The sequence below is a fragment of the Symsagittifera roscoffensis genome, chromosome 1, assembly GCF_963678635.1.
Source record: "Symsagittifera roscoffensis chromosome 1, txSymRosc1.1, whole genome shotgun sequence".
In the NCBI taxonomy this organism is placed as follows: domain Eukaryota; kingdom Metazoa; phylum Xenacoelomorpha; order Acoela; family Convolutidae; genus Symsagittifera; species Symsagittifera roscoffensis.
In genome coordinates, this window is record NC_087062.1 from 99,731,390 (window position 1) to 99,746,467 (window position 15,078).

The 15,078-nt window shown below is 39.2% G+C and overlaps 2 protein-coding genes across 2 annotated transcripts in view; both read right to left on the reverse strand.

Annotated features, from left to right (window-relative positions):
• Positions 1-15,078, reverse strand: part of LOC134853382 (uncharacterized) — a 540,493-nt gene that overhangs the window by 323,670 nt on the left and 201,745 nt on the right. The gene's annotated exons all lie outside the window — the stretch shown is intronic.
• Positions 677-14,956, reverse strand: LOC134853362 (uncharacterized). Its single transcript, XM_063869341.1, has 4 exons — positions 10,250-14,956; positions 2,176-2,548; positions 1,398-1,587; positions 677-955 (listed from the first exon to the last, which is right to left on the reverse strand). The coding sequence occupies exons 1-4, from the start codon at positions 14,850-14,852 to the stop codon at positions 836-838; spliced, it is 5,286 nt and encodes a 1,761-aa protein (XP_063725411.1). The 5' UTR covers positions 14,853-14,956; the 3' UTR covers positions 677-835.

The window sequence follows — 15,078 nt, forward strand, 5'->3', positions numbered from 1 at the left end:
CGTGACCTTTACAGTTTTGCTGTTCGATAGTGGAGCTTGCTTTCTTTTTAGCAATGGAAAAGAAATGAACATAAAAAGAATGGCTATTTTCTGTCATCTTTTAAAATCACTTTAAAAATTTTCGTTTATCAATATGTTTCCTACTAAATAATTCGGGTAGTTTCCGTTGCAAAATTGTTGTAGCAGTTTGAACTGCAGAGAAATGCATACGTTGATTTGTAGTTACGAAATGTATCATTCATCTTTATTGAAAACTTTACTCAGTCAGATCCTTGGAAAAACGTCTTTTGTCATCTAAATAATTTTCACTTCAATTGATCTCGTTGTATACCAATATCTGAACATGTGGTCAAAAAAATCATCTCGAACTATTTAAAAGCCCGAACTATGTTCATCGACTCAAAAAACTAAGAACGGAAACTAATAAGCCGACCAGAATTGAGACGATAACCAGTAAGCCGAAAAAGTGGAAAGACACCAAAAAGTACATATCGAAAAAAGCTTAGGACTGTTAATGGGGGCGCTTACGGAATTTCCAGAAAAAAAATGTCCAATGTAGAAAATTTCCCGAGCTCAAGACATCTGCTCTTGCAATAGAGCACTAATTTTATGACTGCTAAAGGATGAAGTTTTGCGTCAAGTCGGATCGCTAAATTATTTTATTAGTTGTTTAAAATTGATCAAAGAATATTTATATTCATTCAGAATGTACATTACTTACAGGTGTGGGGTTTATGATACAGCAAATATCTACAAATTGAGATTTTTCAGAAATGAACTAATAGAGCTTGAGATGTGGGGGGATTTGATTGGTTTTCTTAGTTTTCTGCACAGGTTAGAGTTTGTTGTTGCACTTGTGCACAAGTAGAGATCTGAGGTCGTTGTCCATGTGACCTCTTACGTCTTCCACTCTCCACTTCATCAAGTAGTGACTGTATTCTCGCTCAGCCGCAACCTACAACATTACAACAGCACGAAGCTATCTAACTTCAGCTAACTTTTATGTTGGTTCCCAATATATTTCATGTCCTTAAAGATCAACTCAGAACAAAAAATGAATGGCATTTGGGCCACATGATGCGGAGCCACTAACACAAAAATGCTCCTAACACAGTTGCGCAATAATATAGAATGCAAGAGGATGGGTTTAATGGAACACTTTTCATCATCAATGTTGTTTTTGTGTCTTGTTAATTGTGAACAGCCACAAAGTAATCACCTAGTTATCGTACATGTTGAAGCTTAACTCCATCTATAGTCTTTCTTCACAGAAAAATTTTTGCTTCATTGATTTTGCATGCTGGTAAAGAAAGAGTGGGTCGGGGCACAATTGGTCAATAAAGAATTAGCGGATGGTGATGGTGGTGAATGTATTGTATTGTATAAATAATGCTGACCTGGTCGAGAGTGGGGATTGAGTGGGGCTGGGGTTCTATCTGGGGTCTGAGGGTGGTGCTCGGAGTGCCCCCTGACTCCACTTTGATCTTCTTCAAGGCTGCTGCTGCTGATGATGATGTTGTAGCTCTCACTGCCTGCACCCCAAATGACTCAGCCATGTGTCTATTCGCATGAGACTGCAGCTGAGCTCTAAAGTTATTCAACGCTTAAATACATGAAATTGTCACAGTGAGATCTCTAGTTATTCTCTTGCTGTGTTGTTGCTGTTTTAGCCTCGCGCACAGCTTTTCGCTTCTTCATTTCCAGTGTACATGATTTATTCAATAGAGGCAGCGCATGAATAAAAACTTTACGTAGATTGTTTTTTGGGCTGACCAGATTATCCCGCACTATTTGAATATATGTTTGGTAGAAAAATTCTGCACCGCAAAAATATTAGAGAACTTTTGCAAAAAGGCAGTTTTTGAGCTATCACTTTTCTGACAGTTCAGGCTAAACCACTAATGGCATAGCCTCTCAGCAACCGGCTATCGTTTTTTAGGTGTCTGGCAAATACGACGACAGCAATTCAGACGACAACCGCTTTTGGTGGGACCACTTTAAGACGACGCTACACGCTCTTTCCCTATTTGTATTTCTCAGAAAATCAAACCGCTTAAAATCGACCAGCTTTTTTTACATGTTTTAACGCTCATTTGTCGTCTTATGTTATGTCGTCCTAATGGCTTGTCGTCTTGTTTACCTAACACCTTGTTTACTATTAAGGGCGTCACTCACTTGTGCTGTTTGAGCACATTATGCAGCTGTTCCCTGTAGTTCATCTTCACACTCCTCAACTCCCTCGCCAGTTCAGCCGCCTCCGCCTCCCCCATCCCCTTATGACTCACTCTCCACTGAACAGGCACGACCACATTCCCTGTCGGACCCCACACTGACAAATCGGACAGCACAGTACCCGCTGTTTCCTCGCCAACCGCCCCCCTTGCCCCTCCAACTGTGCCAGCTGCAGCTTGTTTGTCTTCTTCCACATTGCTCAAGGCACTGGTAGTGCGTATGATGTGTTCCATGTTCACACCAGTCGGTCTCATCGCTTCTGTTGAGCCGAAGTACTTCGCATCCACTCTTCCCACCATCGCTTCTCCCTTTACTCCTAAGGCGCAACATTTACAACATTGTTTCTACCATTAGTGATCACAGCAAAAACAATTCAGGAAAATAGAAAAACAAACGTTTTCCCACCAAGTTTCGGTATTTTCTTGGAAAGTCATGAAAATTGAAATTGAGTTTCAAGAAATGGCAGCCATATTTTAAGACAGATGCCAAGCTGCGCTTTCCACCATTTCCGGTCCATCAAGTACAGGAAGAGAAGTGAGAACAGCATGACGCTCAAAAATTCGTAACAAAGATTTCGAACGATGTTACCATTAAAGGAGGAACTATAAAAAACAAAAAAATATATATCCAAACTCAATAACTATACAATGATTAGTATTTTTCATGTATTTTTTAAACTTTCAAGAAAATGAGATGTGAGTAGCACCATCATAAAAAATCGAAAAATCAAAACAGCCGAAAAACTAGATCTATCAAATTGCATAAAACTTGTTTTGAAAAAAAAACATGCCAAGACAAAAGAATGTGAAACAAAAAGCGGAAAAAAAGTGCCAAGTGGTTAAAAAAGCCGGAAAAACACGAGCAGAAAAAGAACAAAAAACGTTTTTTTAGTCTCCTTCTCCTAAAAACACACACATGAACACAAAGACTTTTTTCGCGCATCGAACGACGCAATATGAGGCCACTAAGTTGAGATATAGAAGGCCAACAAAATTTACAAAGTATTTACATTTAACAAATCGAGTTGGTAAAATTACACCAACTTAAAAAGCTAATTTCGAGTAGTACGGATAAACAAAATGCTAATATGTCCAAAATATGTCTGTTGCGGTAAATTTTTCACCAACAGAGGCATCCAGGATATGAGTATATGACCCCAGATGGGTCCTGTGAAAAAAAACGTTTCTCGGAAAACAGTATAGTACCCGGTTACAACTTACATGCTACCGCAGCGTAATACGGGCTGACATAGAAGAGATAGAACTTTCAAAAAGTATAATCAAAACAGCATCACAATAGGTATAAAATGACACCCCAAATGTAACAGGCCGACTATGTAACACTTTCAATTCTACTCTACCACACTTCCATAGACAATTTTGATCAACACTTTTTAGGAATAATCACCAATAAAAGCTCAGTGAAGCAAATTTGCATTGAGTCCTTGATATCTAATATCAATTAGACTCACTCTCAATTCAACATTAGTTACTTGAGTGTGCGTATTTCCAATTCCTTGAAAAAAATGATGTCGAAGAAACCATAAGCTAAGGAAAAAGCTTAGTAAAAAGTCAACTTTGTTTTAACCGCAAACTAACTTTTCGACTAGTTAAGCACAACTTTCAGCAATCGATATCTTGTAAGAAAGCATATCAAGTTTGTTTTACACAGGCAAAGATGAGCTTCGCAAATGAAAGCGAGAAAACGACTAAAACTAGCTGTAAAAAATGGAACAGTTAAAAATAAAAATAGGCCGTGAAAATTAAAAAGTTTGGCGTACTATTCGAACCTACTATGATAAATTGAAAAACTTCCTAGATGTTAATTATCGTTGTTCAGAAGTAAAATTAATAGGTTACTCTGAACGTGTTTTTCCGTTGCTAAGCCATAGCTGTAGCTTAGCGCAGACTGAACAATCTGGTTGCGATAGAACTTGGTCTTCAATGACCTCGGTATCAGTATAAGCCATAAAAGATGTTAGTTAACATAACATAACTCATCAAGGTAACTGTTAGCGCAGTACAACATTCCCCGCTCAGCCGAAAATTTTTTTGAATAACACATAAGAGCAAAATGTCTCATAACAGAAAGAGTTTTGGTACTCAGTTTGAGTTTTGTTGACAAAGTTTTCATCGGTACTTTCTTCTCGGAGTTCTAATTTCCAGCTCGAATTTTATGACTTTCGGGATCGAACGAGTTATACCCAATTTGTTCTGAAAGAGGTGCCGTTCCAGCAGCAAGACGTGTCTCATGTCTTTAAATTTAGATAAGATTTCTGTACGCTGCCGATGTCGCTTTCGCTAGACTCCCTCTGATTCTTCAGTTGTCGAGATTATTTTCACTGAGCTGTTCCCCTAGTGGTTTTCCAAAAGCCTACGGCTTAGTCTTATTGGACTTCTTGTCCCGTCTGCCTAAGCAGCGGAAGCAGTTACGCCGAGCTTTTCAGAATTATATATTATGCATTCTTACCATATTTAGTGCAACTATGGCACTCTGTTGTGCATGAGATATTGTCCACTAGTATGCAATCATCTATGACGGCTATCGATGGTTCCATAGTGGGATCATGTAAGGTCCCATCATTTCAAATCTCGGTTTGTCTCCTCTTTCAACGACGCGTCGTAGCCTATAAAGCCAGGTATACTCCGAGATCAATTCAGCCAGCAAGCTCTTGTCAATTATCTCGCGAGATTTGATAAACTTTACTTATCTTATTGCAAGGACAGTCTACAGCTATCTTTCCGTGACAGGAGTCTTCGTTTTGGTTCCACTACATGTTTTTGGTGATCTACGTCTTGGTTTTCATCTATCGTTAGGTCAACCTTTTCTATGTGGTTCGGTCCTGGCTCAATGTTGTCTGACTTGTTCAGCAAAAGTTCTCTCTTGGAGGTTTCTTCTGTCGTCGCACCTAATTCGATTGTTTCTCGGTGATTTGAGTTTTTCCCCTCCGTCCCTAGCGCTACGAACAATCATGAACTTAATCGTTTTTGAAATTCGTCGCAGTAGACATTATGCACCACATTCGGTCCTTTGTCTGTTCGTTCTTCATTTTCCTGCAATACCGTATCCAGTGGTAGTCTGTCTCTGAACTCTCCGGCCGTTACTGCAGCTGCAATTTCTTCAATTCTTGGAAATTCCGTTCTTGGTGGTTTTTACAATACCTCCCTCTTTTGGATCTACTAATAGCAGTTCTGGATTAATATTTTCTTTTAACCGTTAGAGTCATCAAGAAGTCTTCTAGCTATATCTTGAAATATTACAATGGGTCTGAATTAGATGCAGCCAAAAATAACGGTACTCCCATGTACGTCCGCTCCTTCTGCATTAGAAATCATGCTGGTCATCTGATAATCTGAAGAACTTCGTAGATGTGAAATTAAAGTTGTTCAGAAAGTTAACTCAATTTGATAATCTGAACGTGTTTTTCCGTTGCTTTGTCATAGCACAAGCCAGCCTGAGTAATTTCATTGAATACAACTAACTTGGTCTTTAATGACATTGGAATAAATATATTACATAAAAGATATTTACACCATATAATTCATCGAAATTACGGCTCGCAGTATCGCATCTACGGCCATAGGATTTGGAGTCGCACGTCGACGCATCTGCGCCATGGGCCCTTGAAAAATTACTAACACTATGCACCAAAAGAGCAGCTAGATCTGCTAAAAACTTTCTAATGCTGCATTTGTCGCACCAAAAGTAAATTGAAACAAGTTTTGCCTGTAATAATTTGAAGTAGAATAAATTAAAGGCTTCCACACTATTTTTTTTGTAAAAAAATTGGAAAGCATACAGCCAAATTATGTATAAAGAAAGCATTTCGAAAAAAATGCGAGATGAATTCAGTTGGGATATTTCTGAAACGCAGTTTCTACTTTTTTGCATTATGATTTGAAACAAATAACTTTTTAAGTTCAGTTGATGTTCTCGCTTCGCGGAAACTAGCGAGATCACGACAAAAAGAAGCTTAATAAAAAGCAATTAAAAGTAAAATAAGCCTCGAATTGTTGAAACTTCGGCTACGTCTCGGTTTCGCTCTGCGACCAAAAGAATATGAGTCCACGGTTTAGCCACGGACGCTTAATAAATCCCCAACACTAGCCACAAATAAAGCAGAGAATAGAGGCCATGAAATTTCATGAACAGATCATGATCATAGCAAAAAAGCCACCAAATTTGCATTAACTATGTTAAACTATTACATATCGAATGCCAAATCCCATGCTATCGAAAAGCGATTTAGGTTGCAAAGAAGAATACTCTACTATTACACTACGCTTTATAAAGTGATATAAAAAACAAAAATAAGCCTCGAATTAAAAAAAAACTTTGCTACATATTGGCTTCGAACATGCGACCTCAAGAATTGGCGTCTCACGCCCTGCCCTCTTGACCACAAATGCTGAAGTCGGCAAATCTTAGTCTCAAAAAAAGCAGGTACATATGCTAAAAAAATAGCCAATGCAATGTAGCAAAAGTGGCACTAAATACAAACAGACACAATTTTGCAAGTAATGGTTTGGAGTATAACAAACTGAAGGCATTAATAATAACTTTACATGTAAACAATTAGAGAGTATAAAGCCCATTATGTATAAATTATACATTTCAAAAATTGCGAGATATATTGAGTTAGAAATTTTCTGAAGTCGAATACTTATTTCTGTTATGTTATTTTAGGCAAATAACTTTTTTCGGTTCATTTGATGATTTAAAAATGCAACAACGGTGGTAACTTATTACTATTCTAATTTCAAAGCACATGCTACTGATAAGCCGTAAAAAAGCCACCAAAACCGACAACATTTCTTGCGACTTAGGTTAGGAAAAAAGAATAAACGTAATATTACACTAACGCTCTCTAAAGTTTGCTAGTGTAAATCAGATGATACTATCAGAAAAAACATAAGGAAACAAATGCTAAGTAGAAACGCTATTACGACCATGATTGAGTACCTACCCCACACGGAATGATAGATTTCACATTACTGTTTTACTTTCACAGTAGCGGAGAAGCTGCAATCTTTGGATCAATTGTCTTAGATTGCTTCAAATTGCACAAAGCCTTCACAGTCTGTGTATGACAAGCGCATGATTTTTAACGTTGTCGCTCAACTATTGTCCCTAAACACTCAAAGAGCGTGTAAAATCTCAATTCAGAAAAATTGAGAAATCACCATTAGGTGAGAAGCACTGGAGTCTAAAGACAGAAAAGTTTTATACGATTTAATTAATCTTCGTTTTGATTCAGATGTTCTTTAACAACATTTTATGGAACTCTAACACCTGTTAGATTTAGGCCATGAGCTAACCAAAACATTTCTGCAATTTATTAGCTCTGAGGTAGTTCCTAAAAAACTAATATCAAAACTAATATCAAAAGACAAAACCAAAACTACACTAGTGAGATATCCGGTCCCAATCATCCAGTTTCTATTGGAAATGGAAAGTGCTAATCTACTCAAAACAGAAACAGACAAAATTTTTGAACACTCTTTAACAGCTTTTGAATTTTGAGAATCAAATACTTTTTTGAGTGTTTTGAAAAAACAACCCAATTTGAAAAAACTGGAGCAATGAATTTTTCTTGTTTTTTACGTTAGAAAATTTTAAACCACTTTGGAAGCTTAAATTCGACCGCGTTTCACCCGCCATTTTGTAAACATAGGCGCTACGCGCAATACACCGAAGGCATAGAAACTGAAGCAAAAACCAAACAACTTGAACAACTAATAATTGAAGAATAACAGTTCTAGAACAAAAAATCGTACTAATACATGTATACACCAAAATTTTGCTATATCGAGAAAGAGCCTGAAATAACAGTTCTAGAACTAAAAATCGTACTAACACATGTATAGGTTAAATTTTTGATATATCAACGAAGATCATAAAATAACACTTCTAGAACTAAAAATCGTACTAACACATGTATACACCAAAATTTTACTATATTGACAAAGAGCCTGAAATAACAGTTCGTGAGCTAAAAATCGTACGAACACATGTATACACCAAAATTTTGCTATATTGGCAAAGATCATGAAATAACAGTTCGAGAGCTAAAAATCGTACTAACACATGTATACGTCAAAGTTTTGCTATATTGACAAAGATCATGGAATAACAGTTCTAGAGCTAAAAATCGTACTAACACATGTATACACCAAAATTTTGCTATATTGACAAAGATCATGGAATAACAGTTCGAGAACTAAAAATGGTACTAACACATGTATACAATAAAATTTTGATATATTGACAAAGATCATGAAATAACAGTTCGAGAACTAAAAATCGTAATAACACATGTATACACTAAAATTTTGATATATTGACATAGATCATAAAATAACAGTTCGAGAACTAAAAATGGTACTAACACATGTATATGCTAAAATATTGCTATATTGACGAAGAGCCTGAAATAACAATTCTAGAGCTAAAATCGTACTAACACATGTATACACCAATATTTTGCTATATCGACAAAGAGCCTGAATAAACGTTGTAGAACTAAAAATCTTACTAACACATATATACACCAAAATTTTGCTATATTGACAAAGAGCCTGAAATATTGACAAAGGACCTGAAATAACAATCGTAGAACTAAATGTCGTACTTACGCATTGTAGATCAATTTCTATAGCTATAATAAAATACAAAAGATTGTGTTTGTATGTGTAGCAAAACGCCTCCTGTTTTACACCTAATACAAGTATACACAGACCAGTTAATTGAAACTACAGTGTACCTATTACAAGTATACACAGATCAGTTAAACTAAAGAAACTGTGTACCTAATACAAGTATACACGATCAGTTGATTGAAACTACAGTGTACCTAATACAAGTATACACAGCAGTTGAAATAGAAAAACTGTGTACCTAATACAAGTATACACAGACCAGTTGATTGAAACTACAGTGTACCTAATACAAGTATACACAGCGGTTGAAAAAAAACTGTGTACCTAATACAAGTATACACAGACCAGTTGATTGAAACTACAGTGTACCTAATACAAGTATACACAAAAGTTGAAATATAATAACTGTGTACCTAATACAAGTATACACAGATCAGTTGATTGAAACTACAGTGTACCTAATACAAGTATACACAGCAGTTGAAAAAAAACTGTGTACCTAATACAAGTATACAGAGACCAGTTGATTGAAACTACAGTGTACCTAATACAAGTATACACAAAAGTTGAAATAGAATAACTGTACCTAATACAAGTATACACAGATCAGTTGATTGAAACTACAGTGTACCTAATACAAGTATACACAGCAGTTGAAAAAAAACTGTTCCTAATACAAGTATACACAGACCAGTTGATTGAAACTACAGTGTACCTAATACAAGTATACACAAAAGTTGAAATAGAATAACTGTGTACCTAATACAAGTATACACAGATCAATTGATTGAAACTACAGTGTACCTAATACAAGTATACACAGTTGAAAAAAAACTGTGTACCTAATACAAGTATACACAGACCAGTTGAGCTGCTGGCAGAAAATCATACAGTGACTAGCTAAAACTTTGTAACCACCTGTTCAGAATGGCAAGGGAAGAATTGAAAATGTTTTTTTTTAAGAATTAAGGTGTAAAATTTATTGGTCGTACATTAAAACAGATTGTAAATTCTTAAAACACGTAGTCCAAAATGCTCGTACTCTTCGACGTGACCTGCATTGTCAACTGTGGACGTTATTTGTCGACACTTGACAACAGACAACATTAAAAAAAAACCCCGTTACACGATACCATAACACCTTGACTAAAGTCTTCGGTGTAATTAGAGGGCGTAGTTTTCCTTCAATTTATCAAATGATTTGAGTAAAGCAATCAAGCAAACGCACCCACACAACCCGGTTAGAAATTAAACTTCATAAATATCACGTTCATGAACACCTGAGAACATACACGATACTGCAAACAACTGCGCGCAATAGCAATATACTAAAACCCACAAAAAACTTGACAACTAACCCGATAACGCGCACAAAATTTTCAGCACGCTTTGCTGATATCGAATATTGGCCAGATTCCTATAAGGCAGCAGAGCAAAATCCACTTGATGGAACCCAATAGCAGTGAGAAGCCTCCTGGAAGCAGCACATTGCCACACTTTCCTCACACCTCCATCCGAAATGAACATCTCTACGTCGGGAGCATGCTCTGACAGACTCAGAACGTCAATCACCAATGACACAAGGTCAACTGGGTTCAAACTACTACTCGCGTTGGTCTCGTCCATGACGACATCATTGCAATTAGCTGAGTCGAAAGTCAGAACAGCGCAAAGCTCTTCTAGAATCTTCTCATTGTCACGAATCAGAATCAAGTTTCTCAGAACCTCGCACGCTGGTTTAAGCAGTGAGTTTTTGTCCCAGTGCGGGAAAACAATAATTGGACGCAAATTATCCTCCTTGTCATCTGTAGATCCGTACGGTTGGAAGTCGAACCGCAGAAAATGTAGAAATAGGAGAATCTTTTTGTTTCCAATCAATCGATAGTCTTCTATTCTCTGCAAGTCAATGTTTTGAACACCCTGAATAGAAGCGTCAAGTCCACGCAACACCAGATAGAATAAAGGATCTAGCACATCTAACTGTGACATATTGTCCATTATCAGTTCAGCCAAATGACGCCTCAACTGTTGAAGACTTTGCTGCGTATTTAACAAGGGCATACCTTGAGACTTATCGTTCACTACATTCAGACAATCGTCGGCATTTGTTTTTTCCATTTGGTCAACCACTTGATCCAACATATCGTGAATCATCGCTTTACCGTCAATTGCAACGTCCTTTCCAGCAAATTGCATTCCCTTCCAATGCTCTGGACTTGCATATTTGGGGTCTTTTTGCATGTGAGCTTTTGCATAGTCAAGCGCCGCACTGATATGGCATTTTGGGTCAATTTTACGAATTGCTCTGTAGAAATAATGCCAGAACTTGGTGACCGAATCAGTGGCAATAGCGTGGGACGAGTACACTACACATTGGACACCCAGTGCCAACATGAGGGTGATGAGATTGAAGAAACTGGAGTAGTGTTCGTGTCTCTGAGTCGGGAATGAGCTGAGAACGAGTAACTTAATGTGACTCAAATTGAGATCGAGAAGATCGCGCAACTCAACACAGCACACTTCGTGATCCACACTTTTCATTTGTTGGTACAAAACATTCGGAGTAAATGCCAGAGTGCACGATTCGTAGCTCATGTGAGTTGCCACATGCAAACAGGTGCTTTGCACTATCGCACGCAGAGCATCATCCTTAGTGCACTGCTCGCCCATCAGCGCAGTGTCTCGAAAGTAGTGAGAGCACACTTTGAGCTCCTCTTGTGCGAATCGCAGATTCTTCAAAGGCTTCCAGGTGAACATGGGGAATTTGACGGACGTCGGCATGACAGGTGCTCCAATAAATCGAAACAATTTGTTCTCTATAGCGGGCGAGTATGTCTCAACTGCAATGCTTGAGCTACGCACGTGTTTCTCGTTCCAAGTTTTCGAAATGATTGTCGAGAAGCTCTGCTCAATTCTGCGATAAGTCTTCAGTCTGTCATTTTGTTTAGAGTCAGCTGACGAGAGCTGACTTATTGCAGACAGATTGTCAGAGTGCTGGTGATTCGACATTGGACTACTGTTACTTTTATCGTTGCCCTTCAAATTGTTCCGAGTAGCTTCAGTGTCAAGCTTCACCACAGTTCCTCGACGCTGTCCCTTCCCACTGCTCAAGCTAGCTCCTGCTCCGTACTTCACACTGCTTGCGTCTGTTTTCAGGGACTCATTGTCCAGGCCGTAGGATAACCTGTCCAACGCAACCTGGTCATAGCCTAACTTGTCCAGGGCAGGGTTGATACCCTTGTACATTGAGCTCAAATCTGCTTTGTCTCCACTGGCACTTTCTATCTGTCGCTTGTACTGAAGAGAGGGCACTTCTTTCAAGCCAGCGTTTAACCCTTCCGACAAATTGGTCCAGCCGAGCAAATTAGCGGCAGTTCCTGAGCGCGAAACACTAACCGATTCATCCATCTTCCTCTGCCTTTCCTCTTGAGAGTCCTTCTTACTTCTGTTGTCGGCTTGCATCAGAGCGGCATTGAAAGGCGTCTCGTGTTCTTTGTTGTCTGCCGAGTAATTCGCCCAATGCATCATTTGGACACTAGTGAATGACTCAGTGGTAGGACATTCTAAGGTGATATTTTGCTGCCAGAACTTGCGGAACATTTCCTGGAAAGGAGCCATTCCCAGCAAACCATTGCTTATGAAGAACAATTTACGTGCCGATTGCAGCTTTTTCAGTTCCTTCTTCATTGGATCAAAGATATAGTGACAAACATCCTTCTCAATTCTCGCTTCAATTTCATCTGAGTCCATCTTTGGCAGTATTTTGACGAGCGACTTGCTATTCAGAATGATCCGGTTTTCGAATCCATACAATCCCGAATTGCGACTAGCGAGCGAATGGTAAAACATCTCTAGCATTTCGTACATCGAACTCTCCGAAGATTCCTTTGTGTGCTTGTGAAAACTTTGGACTCCCTTCGCAGAGCTGAGCAACCAAATGAACAAAGCTTCTTCTGACAGGTGGAAATACAAAATAGGGCTTTCCTGTTCATCCACACATGCCTGGAAGTACTCCAATGTTACTTTATTCTGCAGAATTTTTCGATAATTCTCACAATTTCTTCCCGCTAACTCCGATCGCTGTGAGAAGTAGGCACATAATTTAAACCTTCGGAATGATTCACAGGCTAATAGAGCAGCCTGCAAGTGACTCAACTTTACCAGAATGTTAACATACGCATTGGATACTTCCTCCAGCACTCTGTACTCTTTGTTGTTGAAGTGCGAATCACGCGCGAAAACATGCAGCGCCTCCTGTTCGAAGTCTCCGATGACTTCCTCTAGCAGCGACCTTGCACCCTCTAACTCGCTCTTAGAGCCAACACTTTGAACAGCAACTGCTGATTTAACCATGCAACGCCTATAGATAGCTGCCGATATGGATTTTTGCATCGCAAGTCCCACATTCAGGCTATGAATGGCTTCTGCGGGATGCCCTTGAGCTAAATTGCACTTGGCTAACAAAATGAGCGCCTTGCATTCTAAGTCGCGGTTTTCTCCCACCTTCTTACTTTGCTTCACACAATCTTCCAGATATTTGGCGGCAGAAGTGAAATCTTTAATTTCGAAATTCAGTTTGCCCAATTTGTAAAGAGTTGTGCAAAGTCTTTCCAAGGCAGCACTGTGTTGTTTCGTAGCATTCTGCACTTCGTTCAGACAAAGACTAAGCAAATCATTGAAATGCTCCAACGATACTGCAAAATTCTCCAACTTTCGCTCGATGGAACCGCAAATCAATAAGGATTCGTGGAGTTTATACTGGCTCCGTTTCGATAGTTCCAAAAACGTATGAGCATATTTTTGCGCCTCGCAAAAATTTCGTTTTTTCTTCATAATTCGACACAACAGGTAACATTGTCGACATGTAATTTCTCGACTGGTACCTTGTACTTTCTCAGCTGTCGGCTCTGGGTCGTCTGTTTCATTTTCAACCTCAGCGGCCAGGACTTGAAGAGCTCTTGCATTCGATTCCGCCAAATCCATTTCCTGAAGTTCTAGAAAACACTCGCTTATGGCACATAGAGCATCTACCTTTTTAGCAATCACATCCAGGTTCTTTTCAACAACCCGCGTCGTATCATTTGGACCGGGCAAGCGTAGTTCCAACAGACAGAGGTATTTCTCAAAAGAGGATGCCGCCTGGAAGAACTGTTTCATGTTGAAATAGATTGTGCCTAATTCGTACCTGGCCTCTGATTCTACAGACACTAGTTGCAATCTCCACGCTCTAATGATGCACTCATGGTACGTTGCTACTGCCCGCTCTAAATTACGCTGCTCCCACATTATTCGAGCACCCGTCAGCAATGCTCGGGTGAGAACATCTTGGGGAACTGAACTCTCAAGATGGATCAGACACTCGATCAAACTTTGAGCCGGTGCGAACTTCTGTCCAGAAAACAAAAGATTGGCGTAGTGCTGCATCTGTTCGAAAACAGACACACCAACTTCGAAGCCCTCAGACTGTTCAATGTTCAAAAGTTCTCGACATATCTCGAAGACGGACTGTTCAACCTTCGTCTGCAACTCTTCTGGCTCCATCAGTAGGAGCTTCAGTGCAAACTCCAGCGCTGTCTCGTTGTCCCCTTGCGCCCTGTGTATATTCGCAATGAGCAACAGAGCCTGCAGCTGCACTTCCTTCTCGTTATTGAATGTATTCAGCAGTGCATTTGCATCTATCAGAGCTTTTTCGAACTGCTCGTTCAGGACGAACGCATTAGCTCGTGCCGTTAACAAGCTCGCATTGAAGCTATCAATTTCCAGAGCTTCCGAGAAAAGCTTGATAGCTGATTGCACGTTGTTTTCATCCAGGCACTTGTTGCCTAGCAGGAGAAGCTGTTCGATTTGCTCTATCTCCTCCGTCTCGGCGATCGTGTTCGCGCCCACAGGACCCAGCTGCACCGGGTTGGCCCCAAAACTGGGGCTCATATAGTTTGCCAGGGGAATATCTACTAGCTCCATTGCACAACAGGGCAGGTCACAATGCTATCATTTTCAAAACAAAACCAATTACGTCCAAAAGAAGTTTACAGCAGCTACCGAAATTACAATGAACTGAAACATTTAGATCTGAAATACAAAGACGTCCGCTTTTTACGTCACCCTTTCGAGATACTTAACACACTTACACCACTTCAAAATATTTGTAAGGCAAATCTATCTCGTTAATTTTAGGCAAATCGCCCAA